This window comes from Daphnia carinata, chromosome 1, assembly GCF_022539665.2.
Source record: "Daphnia carinata strain CSIRO-1 chromosome 1, CSIRO_AGI_Dcar_HiC_V3, whole genome shotgun sequence".
NCBI lineage: Eukaryota > Metazoa > Arthropoda > Branchiopoda > Diplostraca > Daphniidae > Daphnia > Daphnia carinata.
Genome location: NC_081331.1, coordinates 11606365 through 11628696, shown reverse-complemented (window position 1 = coordinate 11628696; position 22332 = coordinate 11606365). Strand labels below are relative to the sequence as shown.

The following is a 22332-nucleotide window of genomic DNA, read 5'->3' as shown; positions in this document are numbered from 1 at the left end:
GGTAATAGTAACAGTGGCAACAAATAAAATAACAATAAAATTCGTAAATGAACTTCATCCGAAATTTAAAACCAAGGATATAGTTTTCAATATATAATATCACTAGGTTTACTAGTAAATGACATTTTAATTTCAAATTAGTTACTTGTAATAGTTAAACACACTATAGCGAGTGAATGAAATCGGCCAATTAACGAAATGCAAAATACAAATGAAACAAAAATTTTCACGTAACGATACGATTTGCTTGAACATGCCAACGCTGTACGTAACTTGTGTCATGGAGAAAGAGAGTTAAGACCAAGGTTTTCCTACACTTCCTAGAGGCAACTTTACGATCTCGCTTACGTGGGGGCGTGAACAAATTGAACCTTCCACGATATCAACGCATGGCGCCAATAGGGAAGGGGCGTCGTTCACTCTAACTTGGGCTAGCCGGACTGCACGCTATTGGCTGTATTTTTTCATCAGGTGACGAAGGCGTGAGCCATTAGCCAATCGGGTACATTCAGCCAACTGCCTTCGTATACTATGCACAGGCAATCGGAAAATGTTTCTTTCTTTTCGATGTGCTACTCTGTCTCTTTCTCTATGCTTGGGACGACCGAAAAAAGTTTGTGATCCCGAAAGATTCATCAAAGATGGCCGGAGTAGCGGGTAAATTCGTTAAGTCTGGGCTACTTCGAGTCCAAAGCAATGGTATTATCCAGGTATGTTCGTATTTTCTTGGAATCAGGTTCCACATAATATTCCAACAAGATAAGTAACATTCAACTCTGCACTTTCAGCAATCCCATCTATCTACCCTGCGTGAGCTCTCGGGCGGCAAAAAAGCGGTAGGATTAACCTTGTACTAATCACGTTCAATCGAAATCCTCAAAAGGTTTGAGCATACAGTATTTTTCTTTCTTAGGGACTAGTGGTGGTGGGGTCACTGATCGGAGGTGCTGCTGGGTTGGCATACACCTTGGACCAATCGGTAAAGGCTTCAGGACTGGATTTACATGCTCCTCATTTTCCATGGAGCCATAATGGGATATTTTCTTCCTTAGATCATGCTAGGTATAATGAATTAAAGCTTGTAAAATGTATCAAATTACATAATCTTTAATGTATAGTATTCGCCGCGGCTACGAAGTGTACAAGCAAGTTTGCTCTGCTTGCCATAGTATGAAATATTTGGCTTATCGTAACTTGATTGATGTCAGTCATACTGAAGAAGAAGCCAAAGAGGAAGCAGCTTCTATTCAGGTCTACATAGTGTGAGGTATTCTCAGGCGTTCAGGAAAGTTTACTGTTATCCGATATGCAGGTTATGGATGGGCCAAATGAAGAAGGCCTTATGTTCCAGCGACCAGGCAAGCTTTCTGATAGATTTCCAAGTCCATATGCTAATGAAGAAGCTGCAAGAAATGCCAACAATGGTGCACTTCCACCTGATCTAACCTACATCACTGCTGCTCGTCACGGAGGAGAAGACTATTTGTTCTCCTTGTTGACTGGTTACACCGATCCACCAGGTGGTATTACGTTGCGCGATGGCCTTTATTACAATCCGTATTTCCCGGGTGGTGCCATTGGCATGGCCCAAGCCCTTTACAACGAGGTAAATGTCAATTATAGTTCTTTAAGTAAATAACCCGTTAGATAAGCTTCATATCTCCAGCTGATCGAGTATTCGGATGGAACGCCAGCCACTGCCAGCCAAATGGCTAAAGACGTGTCAACCTTCCTCAAGTGGTCAGCTGAGCCAGAGCACGACGATCGCAAGAAGATGGCTTTGAAGGCTCTTATGCTATTCTCTTTCTTAATTTCAGTAGCATACTACTGGAAACGTCACAAGTGGAGTGTTATCAAAACCAGGAAAATTGTTTACAAGCCTAAATCCGAATAGAATGTTTCAACTACATAAAATACTTTTTATCAAATGGAGAAGGAAGAATGGTGCAATCTAAGTTCTTCCTGACACCATCAACAATCGTTGGTTTGAACACCCAAGATCCTGTTGAAATAGCGACTGTACATTCGAGTCATTACAACTTCGACTCATCTGTAGGAATAATAAAAATAAGGTTATACAACCGTAAACGTAATATGTCTTGTTTATTTGACAAAAGTTTTATATCAAAATCTTCCACGACCACCTCGTCCGCGTCCTCGTGTTCTCAAATGGTTGGCAGATCGTATGATTTTTCGACGCTCTTCGTGATGATGCTGTGCTTGTTCTCTGGCTTTCGTGACACGTTCACTCTAAAAGGAAAAAAAAGGAATCCATAAAACAGTACGTGAAGGGTTAATAACTCTGCACCCACCTGTGGAAGAGTAAATGTCATCTCTCTAGACCCAGCAGATGGAGCAAGCTTTATCTTGTTTACATCCTCCTCTAGATGAATTCTCTCACCAAGAGAAGCCCTGAGTAGAAAGAGGAACAAAATTAAATATCGGAAAAACATACTTTAAAAATAGTGACAAATATTGATACCTAGCCAGTTTCTTCTTAGGTTGGTCGTTCGCAGAGCGAAAACCCTGAAATTTTTGCCCAGGCTTAAGCGCCATGAACTTAGGCCCTTCGAGCTTCTCTTGTTCTCTCTCTAATCGTCTCTTTTGAAATTTTTCGTCTCTGATTATTTTATGTTGTAACTTTATTTCATTTCTGAGACTTTCGTCATCAGAGCTGCTACTGCTGGCGTCACTTTGCTAAATGGAAAAGAAATGAAAAAATCTAAATTTTCCCCAGCGTACGCATATCTAGTAGAAATTTACCGAAATCGTTCGTTTGCGACCCTTTCTTTCACTGTCGGAAAACTCGTCGTCCAAAAGTGGATTCTGTACACTTGCTCCCTAGAAAAACGCAAGTAATTCCTTTATAACTCGAAACAATTGTAATTGTGTTGTTTTACCTCGACGGGTTCAAACTGGTCTTCAACAAGAGCCTTTTTGATACGTTTTTCTCGGATTTTGTCCAAACGTGAGACTGCAGGGTTAAGTAACCTGTATAATAAGTAGATGTGTGACAAATGTACACAGCAGTGATAAATTGTATTTCTGATTTTTTGAATACCTGAATTCTTCGGAGGATTTGTCAATTTGGAAGTTCGGGTTCACGAAAAGGTCTTTGAAACGCGAATCGTTCAGAATATTGGATTTCATGAGCAATTTCGCAGCACTCTTTTTTCCAACTGCTTCAGCATCGTCAACCGCCTTAGTGTCTTCCATAAGCTTGAGCGCCAGCTCGCGGTTTACCGCAGGGAGTTTCTAGGGCGAAATTAATTGATTATATATAGGAGGCAAACCCTGAATTATCTTTGTTGCATTACTTGTAACTGAACTCTGCTGGAACGTTGTTGATCAATTGTTTCCTTGACTTTATTTTGTTTATATCGTGTTAGTGATAAAGGTTCGATGATGGATTTGGCTTTACGGTAAAGTCGCATATCAATAAAATATCCATGCATGTAGGCTCGTAATAAGTTGGTTCCTAAAAAAAAAAAAATATTATAAATAAAAGTGAAAGGTGTCATAATCAAATATTACCCTACCGATTAGGTGAGAGAACCCCAGGTCGTGCAACTCCTCAACGGTCAGGAATTTATAATCGTCGTAAACGGCGGCAGTTTCTCCTTCTTCCAATTCTTCTGTTAGCGAATCAAGGAAACTACACCAACGTGGAGCTGGGCCCAGATTCGGGATGTAGTAAGTTAGCATTTTCTTGTCTTCAGTAGCCATGAACATCATCCCACTGTTGGGTACTAAGCATAGATCATTAAGATCCGATGTGGCTTCGACGGACACATAAGGTTCACCCTATGGTCATAGATAAAGGCGTTTGATGCTAAAAGGTCTGGTATAGGTTTGTTTGAATTGAATTTACCGTATTTCGATCCCACAGGCGAACTATTCTCGAGTCCATCGATGCAACTAAATCATGGTTTAGATGATGAAAATCGACGGTTTTGATGGGGAGTCCGTATCGGTGATCTTTAACTCTTGTTGGCCGATTGGATCGCAAATCGTAAAGAAGTATCTGGCCAGTCGAAGTGCCAACTCCCATTGTTAATGCGTCACGAAATTTGACGGCCGTGACTTGAGGGATACCTAGGACTCTGAGAAAATTTGGGCAAATCAGTGAAAATAGATAACGAACAAATTATTTGAGGTAAATACTGCGTGTCAGGCGTTACTGCGTGCAAAGCACAATCAAGAACACCAACCCGGTTTCTAGCGCGGGGATCCCATGCCTCTACTTTTCCTTCTTTGGAGCCACAGACGAACAATTGGTGAAACGGATTCATATCACAAACATTAAGAGTTGTGGCTTCTGTTTGAAATGAGTTTAAGAATCTTCCTTCTTCCAAATTTAGGCGATAAACGTCTGGCCTAAGAACATTTTATGAGTAACTGAAGAAAAATTCTTTTAATTTTATTATATACCCTGTCCCAACAATATAGAGATTGCAAGACTGATAATGATACTTTAAATCTCTTCCGAATTTTGGTATTCTAGTTCGGTAGTAGCGGCCATACTGCGCGTGAAATTCGACAAAACGATCACATTGCAAGAAGACTACTTTACTGTAGTCTTCAGATAGCATTTCAAATTTGATGACCTCAGAATCCATACACCTTTCAAATTTCATTGACAGATTTGCCACTTCATAACAGCGAACTCTTGGCTTGTAGATGCCTGTAGCCATGATATATCTTCCATCCTTGGAGACTTTAATGGAGGTGCTGACCCCTGGCATGTCAAAATCTTGAATAAGCTCCACACGTCTTCTGATGTCTAAGTCTTTGCTCTGGAGGGCTCTCTTTTTTCTATCTGATAACCACTATAGAAAATAAGTATACCATTTTAAACACATAAGTGCTTTAAAAGATGGGAAATTGTTCAACTTTCCTAAAGCACATCTAATACGCTAAATATTTTACGACGCAAACACAATGAGTTTCGTCTTACAAGGCAAAACCATAAAAAACAGGAATTTACGCGAACAGTAATAAACTGTACTGAAAAAATCTCAACTACGTACCTCTGGTAAAGACTTTCCAGCACTTAAATTATAAATTTTTACATTGTTGGAGCTTTGAATTAACATTGTTGAGAAGTTTCTGAAGCTCTGTCGATTTCACACCGAAGACACGTGGGTTGTCAAAAAAAAATACGAAAGTGTCTGCTACATCTAAGATGAAGCGACTATGGCAATCTACTACTTACTGCTATCGCCATCTACCAGGTCAGATTTCTAGTTAATTCTCTACATACACTCACCGAATATTTCTGCTGCATCGCGCTAGCGCTGTAGCGTGCTGGCGCTTGGGCTTATTTATTCGGGCTTAAAATTTTTTTCGGCAAAAACTAACACTCTTTGGAATTGGTTGAATATCACAGGATTTACTCAAAATTGAATACTGATTCCGGGAAAATGGCTATTTTTTCATTAATCACCAGTAGCAGTAATACAGAAAAAATCTATATTTTTTTTTTTTGGGGGGGGGGAGGGGGGGAACGGGTTGCCATAAGCGACATTTACTGTTTCATTTCCCCACGAGAGGTCTACCCATCAACAGTTGCAATGGCGACTAGCAAATTTCGTGCTGTGAACATCCTTGGAAAACAATTCAGACAAACTTCAATTCGGCATGCAATTCCGTTTTCAACCGCCTCCAAATTGTTGAAAAACCCGGTGGAAGTCGTTATTCCCACTCATACTGGGCAGGTAAATAAACTGATATAAATATTTATCAGAACTTATTGTGACTGCACTGCTGAGCAGTTAATTTTCCCAAATATTCAAAATAGAAACCTCAAAAATTGTGATTTAACGCCTGGGTTTTTCATTGACTCATGTGTCATTTTTATATGTTTTTTTTTCAAGAAATGGGATGAAGCTGATTTCCGCCTTGTTCGGTTCGAAAATGCCTCCAAAGAAGTCAATACCCGCTTTGCAATTGATCTAATTGCCCAGGTTCCACCAAAAGAGGTTAAGTCACGGATTGTCTCTTGTGATGGAGGTGGTGGGCCTCTAGGACATCCAAAAGTTTTCATTAATTTGGATCAACCTGGCAATCACTCCTGTGGGTATTGTGGGCTTCGCTTTCTTAAAGCAGATGAACATCATCATTAAAAATGAGAGCTCAAGTTTGTAGAGCAAAAATTATTATAAATAAAAATAGTATTGTCTGAGTAAGTCTGTTGATGTCAGTTCTTCAACAAGGAGCTATGCCTATGTGTAAAGCAGAACACATACAGTTATAGTGGTTGGGCAAATCTAATCTTTTTCCTTATCCTATACTCATTATGACAACACATGACACAATTTAAATTTTGGAGTGTATTAGATGGTTATTGCTTGGTTAACATGACAGAAGGCAAAAGTGGTAAATATGAGCCATAACAAACAAAACTTGGTATTCCTTCTTTAACAAAACAATCTCTTAAGAGTCAATTTTTGACTTAGATGCCATCATAACCCTGGCTTGTGTGCAGAAGAGAAAATAACTCACAAAGTAATAAATGCAACCAAAACAAAAAGAGGGAGGGTCGGCGAAGAAAAGACGAGCTGCTTAAGCAACCGTCGCATGGCAATTTTCGACCAGGTACTTGGCCACATCAATATCCTTTTCACCAGAAAGAACATCATTTAGCTGCAGACGAAGTGTCTTATCTGGCAACACTTCCATGATGTAAGACGAAAAAACTTTGTTATCGACGAATTGCTTGAAGAACAGAGCATTCTGAGGAGACCAATCTCCGGCCGTTGGTTTAACACCTAAAACAAAACGAATAACGATCTACCATGTACGGTGTGTATCAACTTACTTACCAAACAGCTGCGCTTTCATAGCCTGAGCCGGAAGTTCCGCGAATTCTGGAAGCAACGCCCGAATACCACTTAGAGGTACTACATCGATTTCGCCATGGTCGACAAAAGCGACACTAATCATCGATCCCGATTTGCCAGTTACATGGACCCGACGGTAGGACTCGGTCTTTGAATGCCAAGCAGCATAAAAACCATCCACTACGATGGCCGACGGATCTAGTTTGGCAATCTTTACTTCGTCGCGATTGCAATGCTCCTAGAAACAAACAACCCAACATTATTTCGGATTACATTGTAGTACGTTTAAATGAAATTCGAACCTTGAGGCGAAGCATTAACGTGTTCAGTAACTGCAATGAATGGACGGAGTGGACGTAAAAATGATCTGGATTTGATACATTGAATACTTGTACGTCAAAGGGTGTCAAAAACCTTCCAGTATCTACAGCTGGCATATCAGCTTCTGGAACCACCACACGCTCCATTTGGAATGTCGGCGACGGTGACGAGCTAGTAGAAGACCTTCTATAATATTAAAAAAATAATAATAATCCAAAAAACTAGTAAATTGTAACAACTTTTCAAGTCCCAAAGTGATCGTACCTAGATGGGAGTGTCATAGCAGCTACACGTTGTGACATATCAGCATCCAATCGAGTTTTCGGCAAGGCAGACTGGACGGAAACTTGGTCTGTTGATCGGTAGAGGCTTTCATCCATTTCCATCATGGCATTGATGGTCACGAGTTTGCCTGACTCTTCGATCCTTTCGAACAATTCCACAACAGGAATTCCATTTCTAAACTCCTGAACGCGCACCATTAAACTCAATCCGGGAGGCGTAAGTTCGCGTAACGTCCTCGCAGCTTTTTCTGTGAAAGTACAGGATGGCGGTGGAAGACGAGCCAAAGCGACACGAACTGCTTGATCGGGAATGCGGGCCAGAACGGGTGACAGTGACTGCAGTTCTCTTAAAGTATTGCCTGGGACAAGTTCTGTGTCCCCAAAATCCATCAACTGGACAGAAACGTTTCCATCATGGGTTGGGATCGAGCTATACAATCGCATACGGCACCACCCATGCTTTTCACTGCGCCCTAGGTAAAGACCATCAGCGATGAGGGTTGCCGGAAGCGGAGACTGCTCAATACGCAGTTGCAAGAGTGAAACAAGGCTATCGACGACGTTCTTCTGCGGTGTGTCGCGTAACATGTAAACATCGCAGGCAGACGACACATAGGAGATTATCGACTTCTGAACAACTGGTCCGACCTGGATAATTTAACACAATCTCCGTTCATGGGTTATAGTACAAAGAATGTCTTGGATGGCTCAAAACCTTTAGCGGCATCGTCGGCAATTTTTCTGCAACCTGTTCCAAGATCCATTCATTCATGTTGATTTCACTGGGAGATTCATATAGGATAATTGAAACACGTGGTTCTCGGGAGACAACACGAGCAACAAACTGATTGTTGAGAAGGCGACTACATAAATCAAATCATTTTAGTTTGTGATGAATATCAACTACTGTTGTTTGCATACTCTATTTCTGTAGTGATTGTGTGTTCAGAGTTTGCAAAAAAAGACAGGCCATGAAGAAGGCACTTTATTCCTTGAGTAGGCACTTCCCCAAATTTTTTCTCCAACGGAAAGACGGAAGAAGGCACGATGGTTTCTACATCGGCATAATCCACAAGCTTTAATTCTACCTGTAGAATTTTTTTTGCAACGTAAAACAATACTTTTCAAAAAACAAAAGAAAAAAAAACACCTACATCACCATTTTCAGTGTAGGCCATTAGCTCAACACGTGCCCAAATACCGTCGATTTGTGACGCATATAGGCAACCGCGTTCTAGTAACCCAACTGGAGTTAGGGTAGCCTCATGCTCGCTGTAAAACAGATCCATGTCATTCATCATTTCCTCCCACGCAGAGTATTGCTCCGAATCGATTCGACGAATCGCCAACTGTGTGAAAATAAAAATTATTGAATCAACGCACTGGTCCACCGTTGAAATTAAATTGTAAAAGTTCAGGGATTACCTGATCACCAGCGCAAACAACAAGAACATGGACAACCCAAACGTCGCTATCGATGTGCTGCACCGGAATTGGCCGACAGGCGGACTCATCCGATATTGAGCCGTGAGGTTTTTGAGGTTGCATCTCCTTGGAAACGGGTTGTGTAAACAATTCACTAACTGACTGGTTGTAGGAAGATTCGTTTGACGGAGGCGGTTGATTAAATAAGGGTTCCCTTGGAAGAAATGGAGACGATGTTACAGGCTCAGGCGTCTTCTTCGTTGTAGCCATACAAACAAGGAAATGTTCGATTCCAGCCGTGAATTCCAATTCATCCGTGACGGCTTTAACGCGTTGGACCCAATTTTCTGGTAGAGATTCGCCGTAAAACGAGTACTCGTAAAGTTTGACGAACTCTTCGCTCCAACAGCCGCCTGAGTGTTTGCTAACTATGTCAACGACCCTTTTTGCCATTATTTTGTCGTCGGTGGTTACCGAGGTTTTTTTAATATTGTCGTGATATTTTGATTCCCACTCGCTGAGTGCCACTTCTGCCGCCTTTTCATAGGCATCTTCTTTGGTAGCAAACTCGTCTGGATAGCAGCTTGATTTTTTCTTATCGATGACGACAGTGGCAACGTACTTGCCGTTTTTCATTTTCGCATCCTCGTAAGTAATCTCTCCCAATCTATGTAGGAGGACAAATCGTTGCAACTTTTCGCGATGAAAATTGTTGGGCCTGAAACAAAAATACCATAATGAGCACAATGTGACATCTGCGTTGTGAATAATCAAATAACTACACATACCTCACAATCGGAAGAGGGGATACAATAGGTTTTCCAGTTTTTCCCGTGGAAGGAATCGCATGCACGCTTGGCAACTGCAGATTTATTGGTGGTGGAGGCCTTTGATGTACTTGCGGAAGCTTCGCCATTGGGAGTGTCGTTTGGGAAGGCTTCGGCTGCATCAGTTGAGCCGGTTGTTTGAGGTGAGATGCTTGGTAACCTTGTTGATGTGCTAGAGGTGCGGCGATCTGTTGCGGAGGAGGTTGTTGGGAGAGCCTCGGAATCATCGGTTGTCGAATGGTAGAGTTTTGAGGAACTACAACAACACTACGCATGGCTGGTGGTACGTAATATTTAGGAAAATTCCAGGGTGCGGCAGGACGATTGTTGGCATTAATTGGGTTTCTCAACAAAGACCCCGGGCCACGCTGAATGTGATATGCCTGGAGCATTCGCGGCCTCTTTTTAGTCCCTTTTTGCCCTTGGACTAGCTTATTAATGTGGGCAGATTCATTTTTTAGGACAGCTTTAACCAAAACATTGCCATTAGAATTATGGCATGAGACAACATCTGGCATACTCTTCAGCAGCTCATTAATATTGGAAAATCCAAGTTGACGGTAAGGTAAGATGGCTCCACATACTGACTTATAATCCTCTAGAAAGCAGAACATGAAAAGTTTGTTAAAGAAAACTCGGGTTAAGTATGGGCAGAAATGCTGAAACTTTTAAAAAATGTTACTTAGCAGCTGATCAGATGATACAGATCCTTTGACAGTACAAAGAAGGGCGTGGATCTCTTCTTTAAGGTTTTCGATGGAAACTTCCTTTGGTGATACATTCCCTGACATTATGAACAGGCTGCAAAAGACAAACTTGGCACTCAGATACTTAAGTGACAAACTTACAATACACTAATAAATTCCAAAATACCTTAAAAGAATAACCAAATATAACTAGAAACAGAGCAGCAAGTTTCACTAACTCCCGGGGGCAAGGGAACAGCCCGGTCTGCTGGACTTATTTCCTGGCAACGATTTCCAACGTTTCATAACATTTAATGTAAACAAACTAGTTCCGAAACTGCTGATCGTACCTTATTTCCTTGTACAAAATTATCTCAAACTAGTTTTCGCAGTTGCCACTGTGGTCGGAACTCGCACACTAGTCGTTACGGCATGACTGTATCTCCCGCTATCCAACTCATATTCTATCAAAAATTACAGCAACGTGAAAAAAGGAAAAAAAAAAAAAAAAGAAAGAAAGCATGAAAATGCCTAGAGCTAACAAGTCGAGACTGGAAGTCACGTGTCATGTAGAGGAAGGGAAAACTCACTTGCAAAGGAATTCGGAGAATTGTAAATGGTTTTGCGTGTTTGCCATCAGATGTCTCCGTATAAACCTCAATTGCCGGCCTTAATTCTTCATCATTGTAATAGCATTTTTAATTTCTTACTATTTGGAGAGAACTATGTTGCAAACTTATCTTCCTTAACACCACAAGTTGAGATCCAGGACATGCGAATCGCATGCACTTAAGGCATTGTAGGTGTTGTTTTTTTATGTTGATATGTCATAAGAATATAAAACAGATGCGGTGGTTGACCACAAAGGCGATGACGTGATCGGATTGACCGAGTGACCGGCCTTACATTACCAAAGAACACGCGCCATGCATAGCGTTCTGAAGAGCGATCCGGTTTCATTCCGGATCCTTTTACGTTATCCGAAACATCTTCCTCCTCAAATTAACGTAACAAAACACTCATATGGGCCACTGCTGATGTATTTTCCAACATGAGTCAATCCATGACTGTTTTACACGCCATAGTTAAAGAGAAAAAGAAGGAAAGGGAAGGGGACACGTATAAGAAACCAAGACGCGATTAGGTTAGTATTAGTAAGAGCGCGCTGTTTTCAAAACGTGTTGTCATTCCTAAATACACTGTCCTATATACATACACATCAACAATAAACTCGTTTGTCATTCCGAGTGGCAATATGTGTATAAAAACGAAAAAAAAAATCCAGGTGACAAACGCCACACATACAGGTAGGTAGGGTATCAATTTTTCAAAAGGTGTGTGTAGTTTAACGTAAAGGTAACCCCGGAGGGACAAAACACCGATGACTGGAGTGTTTTTATTTTTAACTTACAAATAACCAGTTTTACCATGATTGATTATCATATTAATTTAAAAACCGTAAAACGTGAATAATAAAAAGGGAACCAGAAAATGAACCAGGTGAGGAAAAACAAAATAAAAACAATCTGTTGTTTCCAATCATTTCTTGATTTGTTTTTCTGTATTTATTTTGGTCGGTTGGTCCCTCTTCGGTGATAGTGATGAGATGGGACCTTGGACACGCACACTCACATGCACTCATTGTTCTTTTGTTTTGTGTTCTTCTTAGATGACCGACGGTCCCAAGTAATTCAATTTCGGGCGCATTTTTTTTTTTTTTTTTTCATTTCGGTAGTCTGCACAATTTAAAAAAGAGAGATCATCTAAAAAGTAGATCCCTTACCAAAATACCACAAAAATTATATGCAAAATTGACGAAAGTAAGTTTTTAGAAATCAAATAAAAATATATCTCGGGACTAGTGGAGAACGACGACGTCGGCGCCGGATTTGGACGAAGCCGCACTACTGCTGGTATTGGCTTTGCTGAACAACATCCGTGCATCAGTAGCCGAGGAAGGTGGCAATAATGGAGGAGCTGTTGGTGTTCTTTGAGCGATCTCTATAGTTCTCTCTGCTTTGTAACGGCTGTCGCTTGGCAGAGGAAACTGAACTCTCGATGGCTGAACAGCCACCGATGTCGGAATCTTCGCATAAGATTGCCGAGACGGTTGATCCGGCATCGGTCCAAGAAACACTGAATCTCCATTTTTATTGTCAAAAAGGGATTCACGAGTCTGACAAGCGTGATCCACCATTTCAACCTCTTCTTCGTCTTCGTCCTCATCGTCGTCGACATCTTCATCTTCGTCACTATCTCTTCCAGATGATTCTGCCAAGCCGTGCAAGGTCCCCGTAAATTGACGTTCTCCAGGTGCTTTACCAGCAGAGGCACTGCCAGGAAACGGCTCGATACTCACGCACGAGTCGAGAAAACCGTTGGGTGTCGTTGGACTGGAGAGAGAACGTGACGTCGACGTTTGTTGTCGCGGTCGCTGCTGGAACATATCATCATCCGTCGTTGTGGCAGTACCTCTTCCCGACTGATGTCGACTCTTATCCTTGCCGTGAGCCAAAGAAAAACCTATTGGTGTTTGATGAGCCTTTGACGACGTGTCATCAAAGACATCCAATCGGTCCTCTCTTGATCTTGATCTCCTTGCCTAACAGATTAAAGATGTTTAAACAGTTTAGGAGAAAAACTGCGTAAGTAAAAGACCTGGTAAATGCTGTGATCTGCTCTTAATTTCCGAATGCAATTGAAGAAGCAGCTGAAACAGAGGCCGAAAAGCGTGACGCAGAAAATGGTCAAAATGACAATGATGTGGTCAGAAGACATTACCCTCTTACGGATCACCTAACATGCAACAACAATAAAGTTGAATGCGTCAGTTAAACATTAGTTTCAAATTACGAGTGAACCTTGCAATTGTCTTCGTCGTAGCGAAACTTGCAGTTAATGCGACCGTTGCATCGGAGTGAGCTATCAATGCAAACGGCATCCTCGCAATCGAACTCGGAAGCAATACACTTAGCAGTTCCTAAATTTAAAAAAAAATGCTTCTTTGATAGAAATGGTAAATTATTTACAATGAGGAAATAAAAGAAACCTTCAGTTTCCCGATAGAGAGTGACGGCGGTGAACAGAGCATCAAACGTGGACCGCAAGGCCGTATGGTGGGCATAAAGCCTCAGATGGAGGATATTCGATTTTGAGAGGACAATGTCGATTTTGGAACCGCAAAAATGGCGCAGTCTATGACGCAAGTCCGTCTTTTGACCAAAGATTTCGATAAAGTTGAGGTCGCATTCGTTCGGCGCCATTAGCGCATAGCTTGGAAAGCTTAATTGAATCTTTCAGATGGAATATACGCAAGTATTAAAAGACGAGCAAACATAAGAGTAAAAAATTCAAATGAGTTTCCCTTCGTACTTTGTGTGTTTCAGCCACCGTGATGACCCAGGTGCAGTCCAGCGGCACCATGAAATCTTTCGAATGGTTGACGACCTCTTCAGGAACGTCCGACCGGCTGAAAGTGCCATCCAATCCAGTCACCTGGAAGCGGCAAGAACCTTGATCTGGTATTCTGGGCGCTACACGTAGCGCATGCCAGCCAAGAAAAACCATTCATTTTGAATTCAATAAAACAAACAATTCGATGGCGTCAAAACGACCAACGTATCGACAGGACTCACCAGGGTCGGGCAGGAATTGATAGACGGCCCTGAAACCGGTGTACTCGATGTTGTCATCAGTCGTGAAGCGGAGCCACAGGAAACGCTCGGATGATGTGATGACGGGAGGGAAAGTACGGCCACAATATCGACCTATCAGACTGGAATAGCCGTGAGCACCGTCACGGATCTCCAAGAAATCGTACAGACACTGTGGATGCGGTTCGATATCAAACATGTCGCGGAAATCAACGCGGATCACGTAGCCAGGATCAGCTGAATTTGAGTTTGAATGACATTTGAAGTTATTGTTTTTGCTTTAAAAAAAAAAAAAATGAAATTCAGGCTAGATATAGAACCTTTGAGTACGAGGAGACAGTCGACTTTAGGCGGGTAATTAGCTGGATGTCCAGGCGAGTAGAACTCTTGGCGATGGGGCATACCCAGGGAGAAATTATAGCAACGGACATCTTCTAGCGATGCATCAACGGGGTCTTTGATCTGAGACAGTGCTACCAGGTCACTCTTCCAACCTTTATGTTAACGTTACAAATGTATTTGTAGCGCTTTTCGAAACAACATCGACTCAGCTGGAACACGCAATGCTTAGTCAAAATGACGATGATGACACATCCTTTACGATGAGTTTTCACAGCTCACTCGCTGATGTGGATAGCAAGAACTAATGAATGAACAAGAACAGACTACGACTAGGTGCACAACGCGCCAGCGTTTGGCAACAACAGTTTCTAAATTTAGTTAACCCTAAAGGTGATCAGCATGACGAATAAGATGGGAACTACAAGTGAGGTTCCTATAGGAGCATTTCCTTACCTGTGGGCAAGTGACCGTTCGCTTCCGATAAGCTGAATAGCGCCATCAGCGTAATAATTATCCGGTCCATCTCTGTCGATCAAATACAAATAAGAATACTATGAGTAAATTCGTTCACACCTAATTCAAATGGTTTTGTCTTTTAACTCTTATTCTTATTGTCGCCACTGTGGTAAGAGCTGCTGACTACTACGAGAGAAAAAAATAGCGAAACTGTTGGGCCTTTTGATTTATAAATCCAGAAAGGTTAAAGATCTTGGCTGGAGCGAATACGTTCAAAGATACACGCAAAAATCAAAGATCTGGCTTTGGTCCAATGTCTTTCTTGTTTTCCAAACGAAAAAAAGAAACAAGTCGATTGAGGAATGTGGTTGCGACGGCGGAATTCTGTGCGGGTCCCTGCTGCTCCCCGATACCAGTACCATATCCCAATGACGAGTTCGCCCGGCTTTTGCACGATGTCCGTCGTCGGAATCGAATTCTTCAATTTTTAAACACAGTCATGATCTCACGAGCTGGGTATGTCCTCTTCCGTACCTCTCTCATTCAGTATTTCAAAATAAACATGATGCATCAAAACGACGATGATAGAGGAGAATGACGGAACGGAACTCGGCCGTCTATTTTTTTTCCTGCTCTTCTGACATAAAAAAACGTGGCGATAAAATTGGTTGGGTTCAACTCCTTTTTTTTACTTTGCGCGTCCTCTTTTTGTATTCTTGTCCCATTTTTCTTTTGAGGTTAGGGCTATACACGATTTCATCTGCATGTGTTGTGTCTTTCTTACGCTGTTCAGCTGTGTGCGAGGACGGTGAGAGGTGGCTATGAATATATATCCAGTTTTGCTGAGGCTTTTCGGAACTTGGGCGTCAGTCCAACATTTAGAGACGGATTCAAATGGCACGAAAATAAAATTGAAAAACAAAGAACAGCAAAATAAAAAAGAAACACTTGCCTTTGAAACTATATAGAGAATTATTGAATTCATTAAAACAAAACAAAAATGAGCTAAACTAGATTAATTATGGTTGGAAATGAGGGGTCAAATGGGAAACAAAAGTCATTCCTCTGGAATTTCCGTATAGGTATTTAACCCCTACCACACAAAAGAAAACGCTCAATGATGAATGAAGCTCAAAATAAGACTCGAATTTCTTTCAGATGCGATACAGGTGAATCCAGCTACACTCCAACCATACATTTCTCCCTTACATTTTAAAATCTGGAATAAAGGCCGATGACTCGGGTATTTCAGGAAATATTTAGACATCATAACCTATCTGTTTCTCCGCTTGATGTGCGCTTTACCAACGTGAAAAATTGACATCACGCACACAATAGCCACTCCCAACCGCGATACTTAATCAGTTTTCCCCACCATTCATTTCTCATTAACGTTATGTCCTTTACATGAAATCATTATTGGAGGGCTACGATACGCAGGCACCGACAGAGAGCTTCCTTTAATTAGAATTTTAAAAAAAGATGTAACGTGAAAACATTCGGGCCTACAATCCTAAGCAGATAGAGATGAAAGTAGGTTCTTATCTAGATACCAAAATTTTTCAAAGAGAGACTTGTGTCGTGTAGGTTTATAAGGAGGTCGAATGGCGAAGGCGGTGGGATGGAGAGACAAGATATTCGGCGGAGGGGGAGTGTTCCAAAATTCCGGCAAGAAAACGCAAAGGGGGACACGTACACACGTACACACGTAGAATCCCACAACCCTCCCTCCTTTCTTACAAAAACTTAAAATAGCCGCCGCCGGCTGGAACATCTATCGGCTCTCGGTAGCCCATAGTTTCTCCTTTCATTTTTCTTCCTTTCTAATGATTTCTTTATCCAGCAATTCCAACGATTCACGAAAACAAAAAAAAAAATGGTTGTCCACTTATTTGACCCTAGCAAAGTACAGGACACACACCATTTCGTTTAACTGTGGTGATGAGTTCGAAAAGCGGGACACAGAAATAAACAAGTTAGACAAGCGACAGACATGTGTTAGTACTACAACGTCTAACGTAAACTTACTGGTGCGCCGCTGATCGTTGCTGTTGCTTCATACCTCCAAATGATGGCGGAACACCCCATTCAGGCTGGCCCGAAACGAAAGAGTCAGTAGCACAAGCGGACACGGAGAAACTGAACCCACCAACACAAAACAACAGACACTGGACAGACGATCACAACATCCACGTGATGGGAAAATTTGTTTAAAACAAAGAAAAAAATAAAAATAAAATAAAAAAAAATAAAAAAAAAAAAAAAAAAAAAAAAATCCGATGAACTGATTTGAAGTTGTCGCTTCTATACACTAGACTCCCACAAGTTTCTTAAAGGCAAAAGAAAAATCCTTGCCAGTCAACACTAAGGTACGCATACACTAGTCGTTTTGACTTCGTGACTCTCAGCTGTTTCGGGTTGGTCGGGACGCGGTCGGCGTGAATCCGCGGAGTCGGGAAAGCCGGGCCAAAAAAAGAAAAGAAACCCCTTTCTTCATGTCTCCGCCCAGCTGCATACCATCATCTCTTCCACAGGATGCGGATTCAAAAAGAGTACAACAAAATAAGCGAGCAAACGCGAAGAGCGCCAGTGAGAAAAGGATCTTTTCGGTGTGCGTGTTTTGTTGTTTGGCTTCTTGTTTCAGAAGCGCCCCTCCTCGTGAGAGTTCCCTATGTTGCTTTTTTATTCAGCGGCTGTTGCTCTCCTCTCTCACTCAGCTGCTGAGAGTCAAAAATAAGCCTTGGCGTTCCCCGGCTGCATGATGTTGTGTGTGTCCGTACGTTTTTCACAGGAACTGTAAACTTGCCGGAACAAGAAAAAACAAAATACAAAAGGAAAAAAAAAAAGGATTGGTAAAACAAAAAAGCAAGACAACCAAACATTTTACTAAAAGAAATACTGATTTTTGGCTTACGGTTGAACTGCGGGACATACAGCTTCTTCTTCTTTTGCTATTGAAATAGCTAAAGGAGCTTGCCGAAAGCTCTAATGGATATTGGCTACTTTCCTTCATAAACGGCCAGCTGATGATATTTCTTTTTGGTATTGTCATATGCGTTCCTTAAAGGCTATTCGTGTGCAATGCTATAGCCATCCATGTTGAACGCTCAGGAAACTTCGGTTCCAGAAATGCCTGGAGTGTTGACGGGACATGGATGATGTTTAACAAATTCGAAAATGGTGAATTAGAACAGTTTGGCATTTACTGTACGTAACCGTCACTTTGAATTTTATCAGATTGATGCAATTTTGGATAAACGAAATGAGGGCATGTCTACCTTTAGGTTTGCGGTGAACCACATCATGCATATTTTATTATCTTCTGTCGCCAGTTGAAGTCAGGCTGAGAGGTAAAGGCGGATGTTGGCCAAGTTCTTGAGCAATTTGTGTACATACACCAAACGCTGCGACTGTTTAGAAACTCGAACATAATTGGCTGCGATGCAAACTCATTGTGCCAGTCTAGACCAGGTAGGCAACCAATCAACACGAACGTTAACGTCAATCAAACAAGATCACCGCCCAGTCGAAAGTTCAAGAAATAACGATTGGATCGGGACCACCATCTTGACTTTGTTCAACTAATGTTACTTAGCTTCAGATGAATAATATTGAATTAAACATTTAACTCTAAGGATTCCGTCAATTCATTGTACCTTTACTGCGCAGACTGAATTCCGCAATGATTGGCATATCAACGTTGTTGGAAAACAACGTTAATTTTTATGTCAAACGTGAATAGAAGTTTAAAAGCAACTAGGTTACTTTTGATCACAATCCAATTAAACTCTTTTCGCCATAGAAATTAGCGTTTGGCAGCCTGAAATACGACACAATCGTCGGTTTTTCCCTGCCACACCCTACCACATGTTAAAAATAACGAAAATTTTAAATCACACACAAATATTCTTTACCTGTTTTTTTATAACAAGGTTTTAATCGATAAATATAGCAGAAGAGACCCATCAATCAAGTCTACGTCGTTCTATTTGCGTATACTTGCACATGAACCACATCCGAGACACCACCAAAATAAATAATGAAAAAAAAAACAATGTTGCGCAGTTAAGAACAAACAGCATAACGGTAGATTTTATACGAAGATGATGCGGAATTTGTACCTTGAGATTGCCACAGACTCGAAAGCGGTTGAAACTAGAACGTTCGGTTGTAAATTTTGTCAATGACACTGATGGCCGCCATTACGGCCAGCGTAAATAGCTTTCGCACGGAGTGTCTCGGCCTCTACGAGCCAAAGCGTTTAAACTGATACACGTAGAACACATCCGCCGATGATGTTGTAAAGGATCTGTGCCAAAATGCCCATTCCTGTAATTCCAGGTCGCCTTACAACTCAATTCTTTGGCTTAACAAACAAGTAGGTTACTTTGCACTATGATGAAGGAAAATGAGTACAGATGAAGCATAAGCAATCACGGCGGTAGTAAACAATTCAAACAAATTGAAATTCCTAAAAGAATTTGATGAATTATAGGCCTTCCAAGCAATACACAAGAGCGTGTCCGTTTAATACGTTGTCATTGCTGATATGGAGTTGCTCTCGTTAGATTATGAACAAGGTCAAATATGCAAAGAAGCCAAAAGATAGCAACGTCTGTGTCGATGAATGCACGTGCCAAGACTTTTTTTTTTTTTCTCAATGCGCAATTTCTAAGCCTCGTTTTGACGTCTAACCTTCGGCCAACCGTAATTTTTTTTTCCAAAAACGGAAGCTTACCTTTCCCCCATCGACAAGAAACTACACCTATGTTACCATAACTCTTTGCTAATGCCCAACCACCCCCAAAAAATTCGAACGAAAGGTCATTAAGAAAAATTTTTGTTTTTGCTTTTTTCTTAGAAAAAGAATCTTTTCTTTAAAGAAAACTGATCTTTCAAAAAAATGTATGGCATACTTAACTGAAGGCTTTCGCTGACCTTTCCAACACGATGTCATGCCGTCCTGAGTCTGGGTAGTTGGGGGAGGAAAAGCAATATGTTGATGAAATTCGTCAGCAATCGTAAATCTTCAGATAAAAACAAAAGAACACCAAGAATATGTTTTAGAATTCAATGACTAACTTTAAGATTTTTGCCAAGAAACGTGTACGATTTCCGGCAAAACTTGCTGAGCGAGAGTTCTGTTTTATTTTAGTTTTTGCCGAGTACTAGGCACGTGTGAGAACTCCATTCGCTACGTCTGGATTGACAATGGCAAGCGAATGGCAAACTCTTTCATGAAATAAAATAATTTTCCCTCCAGCTATTTTAGACTTCTAGTGGACTAGGACGTGTGTCTGATGTCTGTATTAAATATCGATATCATACGTGTATTGTTTTATATTTTATTTCAGATTTACGTCTTACCTTCGTATAATTTAAAAGCCTGGAGGCACAGGCATGGATTGAATTTTTAGATAAATGGTAACCAGGTGCAATGAATATTCTTACAGTTTCTTAAACTTAACTTATGTATTTTTTCTTCTAGCATTTAAAACTGAATGGACGTCTGTTTCAAGGTTTTTCGGTGCATTGTTCGTTAGATAATAGGCTAGACAATGCATTGATAAACAACCGCTTTGAAACGTTCGAGCGTCATATAGCAAAGGCCGTCTGTTAAACCATTTAAATCGTTGCTACATTAATGTTACTTTTAGAATCAACGGCTTATACTCGCTAACGTTTTGACTAGGTGACTTTCTTTTGACCTTCAAAACGCGAGTAATAGTTATCGTAGTAGCTATCTACCTGGTATAATCTCTCCACACCTTTATGGATGGATCTATTCTCGTTGCGCATAAATAAGTATATCACTTGACAACAGCAGACTACAAAGCTATAGAATAGTTAGACTACCTTTTCGAACGTTCTCGTTCACCCGGCTTGAAATGTAACCATTTGCTAGATTATCTTTCCGTGCATTGCTCTACAGAGAAATGCTTACCATACAATGCCCGAATTGAGAAAAATATTCAAGCAACCGTTTGCTTTCGATTTTAGCGTTTTGTATTTTAACGGAAGAAAAGGCAACTGGTTCCCACGTCAGGGCGCGGCTCTGTGCATAATCACCGTGTGTAGCAACCGCAGCTGATGGGCGTTACGAAATGTTTACACGCAAGGAAACAGACGTAACAGCTTAATCAATAATAGATTTGTATTTTAGTCCGTATGTTGCGACACAAAATGAAAACTAGATAAACGACAGGTCCAAGCTGGGCGGAGACCAAAATATAAAAGATGAAGGTGAAGGTCAATGAATTCGACCACAAAGTACTTTGTACATTTGGGTGGTTTACGCATTATACATTCAAAATGGACGGTAAATAAAAACAAAGGTAAATATTTCAACTGTAACTCGGTGTAAACAAATACAAAGACCAACGCATTGTTTCACGAACGACGGGCCCTATTACGTGACCATCATTACGGCAGTTGGGATTATTCTGGAAGAGGAGAGTTGTCAATTGTATTCATAAGCATTCATTTTCGTACGGTTGGAAATTTTATCCCCCAGTCGTAAGGTCCTTTCTAATCGTTTGATTGCGGTCAATCAGCTTTGGAGACAAAATTATAATCACTGACATTTTTGAACGAAGGGAACCAACTGCGCAGTATTTTTATCTTTAGATCATACGATGGGCAGGTATCAATCATGTTGTTTGAGTTGTGCATATCCTAGCACTCCCCCACGTAGACATCGTTGTTCAGCGTCTCCTACCTCTAATATACAGTAATCTAACTACATTTAGCTAGATAGTTGTTCTAAAGCATTAAATTGTCCAGGTACTTGGAAGAAATAAACAGAATATGGCGAGCATACAGGACGCTTAAAAATAGGGATAAGCCCAAGGTAGCAAGATGAATTATAAATCAAAACAAAAGAGTTTGGTGACAATCAAGCTATTGCTTCTTGTGGGTATGGCCTACAAGACATTTTCCTTTGTAATTTGTTCTTTTAATATTTAATGTGTTAGTTTGTTTACTTAGAACGAATATTCTCGAATGTAAAGCGATGTTTTTAAAATGCCCTTGCAGGAAGTATTAAAAACTGACTGTATTGTTGTTCTTTTATCTTACCTGATGCACAGAATAAAGGTCAGTTAATAAAGTAAATTTATCGTTGTGTACTTTGAGGGAGGAGTGGGAGGCAAGAAAATGTGACTAGCAACAAAGACGATGTCGCAATGCCCGTTCTCTACAACGTAAAAGATACAAGAATAGTGGCTCGTTTAGCAATTCGGTTCGTTGTTTATTACTTGTTACATTTTTCTTTCAAGCATGGGTAAATATCGCAATGAACGCAACATTGTTAGCATTAATTGTTAGCGCTTCATGCTCGAAAACTGCGACGCTATGCGTGACCTGCAATTTAAGCGCATTATTTAAAATCAAAATCAATGGTTTCAGGTATTAAGCCTGTCTAGACACATACGAATTCTAATATCAAATCTGCTGATTTCACAAAAGAGACAGACAAATGTTAAAAAGAGATAAAC

General features: G+C 40.9%; 5 protein-coding genes and 1 long non-coding RNA gene across 9 annotated transcripts; 2 read left to right on the top strand and 4 right to left on the bottom strand.

The window, feature by feature from the left end:
- The first annotated feature begins 556 nt into the window (after positions 1-556).
- Positions 557-2088, top strand: LOC130691711 (cytochrome c1, heme protein, mitochondrial-like). The gene is made up of 6 exons (XM_057514688.2): positions 557-710; positions 789-836; positions 914-1062; positions 1119-1251; positions 1313-1606; positions 1667-2088. The coding sequence occupies exons 1-6, from the start codon at positions 642-644 to the stop codon at positions 1892-1894; spliced, it is 921 nt and encodes a 306-aa protein (XP_057370671.1). The 5' UTR covers positions 557-641; the 3' UTR covers positions 1895-2088.
- Positions 2087-5175, bottom strand: LOC130696326 (nucleolar protein 10-like). 2 transcript variants are annotated; one of them, XM_057519416.2, is made up of 12 exons: positions 5031-5175; positions 4432-4829; positions 4165-4377; positions 3872-4103; positions 3540-3804; positions 3318-3478; positions 3062-3255; positions 2901-2991; positions 2764-2841; positions 2483-2697; positions 2313-2412; positions 2087-2250 (listed from the first exon to the last, which is right to left on the bottom strand). In XM_057519416.2, the coding sequence occupies exons 1-12, from the start codon at positions 5094-5096 to the stop codon at positions 2125-2127; spliced, it is 2139 nt and encodes a 712-aa protein (XP_057375399.1). In that variant the 5' UTR covers positions 5097-5175; the 3' UTR covers positions 2087-2124. The 2 variants fall into 2 exon arrangements, with proteins under 2 accessions (XP_057375399.1, XP_059353087.1); XM_059497104.1 differs by having other exon boundaries at positions 2313-2416; positions 2487-2697.
- Positions 5176-5542: 367 nt separating this feature from the next.
- On the top strand, positions 5543-6188 carry LOC130691789 (NADH dehydrogenase [ubiquinone] iron-sulfur protein 6, mitochondrial). Its single transcript, XM_057514775.2, has 2 exons — positions 5543-5717; positions 5877-6188. Exons 1-2 carry the CDS (start codon positions 5574-5576, stop codon positions 6123-6125), a joined length of 393 nt encoding a protein of 130 aa, XP_057370758.1. The 5' UTR covers positions 5543-5573; the 3' UTR covers positions 6126-6188.
- A 129-nt stretch (positions 6189-6317) lies between these two features.
- On the bottom strand, positions 6318-10915 carry LOC130691559 (tudor domain-containing protein 7B-like). Its single transcript, XM_057514513.2, has 12 exons — positions 10736-10915; positions 10573-10666; positions 10382-10500; positions 9661-10297; positions 8873-9590; positions 8602-8796; positions 8369-8535; positions 8163-8310; positions 7428-8095; positions 7145-7349; positions 6825-7080; positions 6318-6770 (listed from the first exon to the last, which is right to left on the bottom strand). Exons 3-12 carry the CDS (start codon positions 10488-10490, stop codon positions 6565-6567), a joined length of 3309 nt encoding a protein of 1102 aa, XP_057370496.1. The 5' UTR covers positions 10491-10500; positions 10573-10666; positions 10736-10915; the 3' UTR covers positions 6318-6564.
- Positions 10916-11408: 493 nt separating this feature from the next.
- On the bottom strand, positions 11409-17070 carry LOC130691600 (neuropilin and tolloid-like protein 1). Of its 3 annotated transcripts, none has more exons than XM_057514562.2 (9): positions 16865-17070; positions 14834-14905; positions 14359-14532; positions 14021-14275; positions 13758-13918; positions 13435-13678; positions 13247-13365; positions 13044-13181; positions 11409-12987 (listed from the first exon to the last, which is right to left on the bottom strand). In XM_057514562.2, exons 2-9 carry the CDS (start codon positions 14901-14903, stop codon positions 12244-12246), a joined length of 1905 nt encoding a protein of 634 aa, XP_057370545.1. In that variant the 5' UTR covers positions 14904-14905; positions 16865-17070; the 3' UTR covers positions 11409-12243. The 3 variants fall into 3 exon arrangements, with proteins under 3 accessions (XP_057370545.1, XP_057370554.1, XP_057370563.1); XM_057514571.2 differs by having other exon boundaries at positions 16899-17070; XM_057514580.2 differs by lacking the exon at positions 14834-14905.
- A 46-nt stretch (positions 17071-17116) lies between these two features.
- LOC130691804 (uncharacterized) lies at positions 17117-18685 on the bottom strand. The gene is made up of 3 exons (XR_009421804.1): positions 18115-18685; positions 17751-17969; positions 17117-17630 (listed from the first exon to the last, which is right to left on the bottom strand). It is a non-coding gene; the product is annotated as an uncharacterized LOC130691804 (long non-coding RNA).
- Positions 18686-22332: the final 3647 nt, after the last annotated feature.

Excerpts from the sequence above, each read along its gene's own strand:
- LOC130691711 (XM_057514688.2), top strand. The coding sequence starts at position 642 with ATGGCCGGAGTAGCGGGTAAATTCGTTAAGTCTGGGCTACTTCGAGTC. Across the intron at positions 711-788 it reads AAAGCAATGGTATTATCCAG|CAATCCCATCTATCTACCCT; the intron begins GTATGTTCGTAT and ends CTGCACTTTCAG. Across the intron at positions 1,252-1,312 it reads AGGAAGCAGCTTCTATTCAG|GTTATGGATGGGCCAAATGA; the intron begins GTCTACATAGTG and ends TCCGATATGCAG.
- LOC130696326 (XM_057519416.2), bottom strand. The coding sequence starts at position 5,096 with ATGTTAATTCAAAGCTCCAACAATGTAAAAATTTATAATTTAAGTGCT. Across the intron at positions 3,256-3,317 it reads CCAGCAGAGTTCAGTTACAA|AAACTCCCTGCGGTAAACCG; the intron begins GTAATGCAACAA and ends ATTTCGCCCTAG. Across the intron at positions 2,698-2,763 it reads GTCGCAAACGAACGATTTCG|CAAAGTGACGCCAGCAGTAG; the intron begins GTAAATTTCTAC and ends TTTTCCATTTAG.
- LOC130691789 (XM_057514775.2), top strand. The coding sequence starts at position 5,574 with ATGGCGACTAGCAAATTTCGTGCTGTGAACATCCTTGGAAAACAATTC. Across the intron at positions 5,718-5,876 it reads TTCCCACTCATACTGGGCAG|AAATGGGATGAAGCTGATTT; the intron begins GTAAATAAACTG and ends TTTTTTTTCAAG.
- LOC130691559 (XM_057514513.2), bottom strand. The coding sequence starts at position 10,490 with ATGTCAGGGAATGTATCACCAAAGGAAGTTTCCATCGAAAACCTTAAA. Across the intron at positions 10,298-10,381 it reads ATCATCTGATCAGCTGCTAA|AGGATTATAAGTCAGTATGT; the intron begins GTAACATTTTTT and ends TCTGCTTTCTAG. Across the intron at positions 9,591-9,660 it reads TCCCCTCTTCCGATTGTGAG|GCCCAACAATTTTCATCGCG; the intron begins GTATGTGTAGTT and ends TTTTTGTTTCAG.
- LOC130691600 (XM_057514562.2), bottom strand. The coding sequence starts at position 14,903 with ATGGACCGGATAATTATTACGCTGATGGCGCTATTCAGCTTATCGGAA. Across the intron at positions 13,679-13,757 it reads CGGTGGCTGAAACACACAAA|ATTCAATTAAGCTTTCCAAG; the intron begins GTACGAAGGGAA and ends TCCATCTGAAAG. Across the intron at positions 13,366-13,434 it reads TCTCTATCGGGAAACTGAAG|GAACTGCTAAGTGTATTGCT; the intron begins GTTTCTTTTATT and ends TTTTAAATTTAG.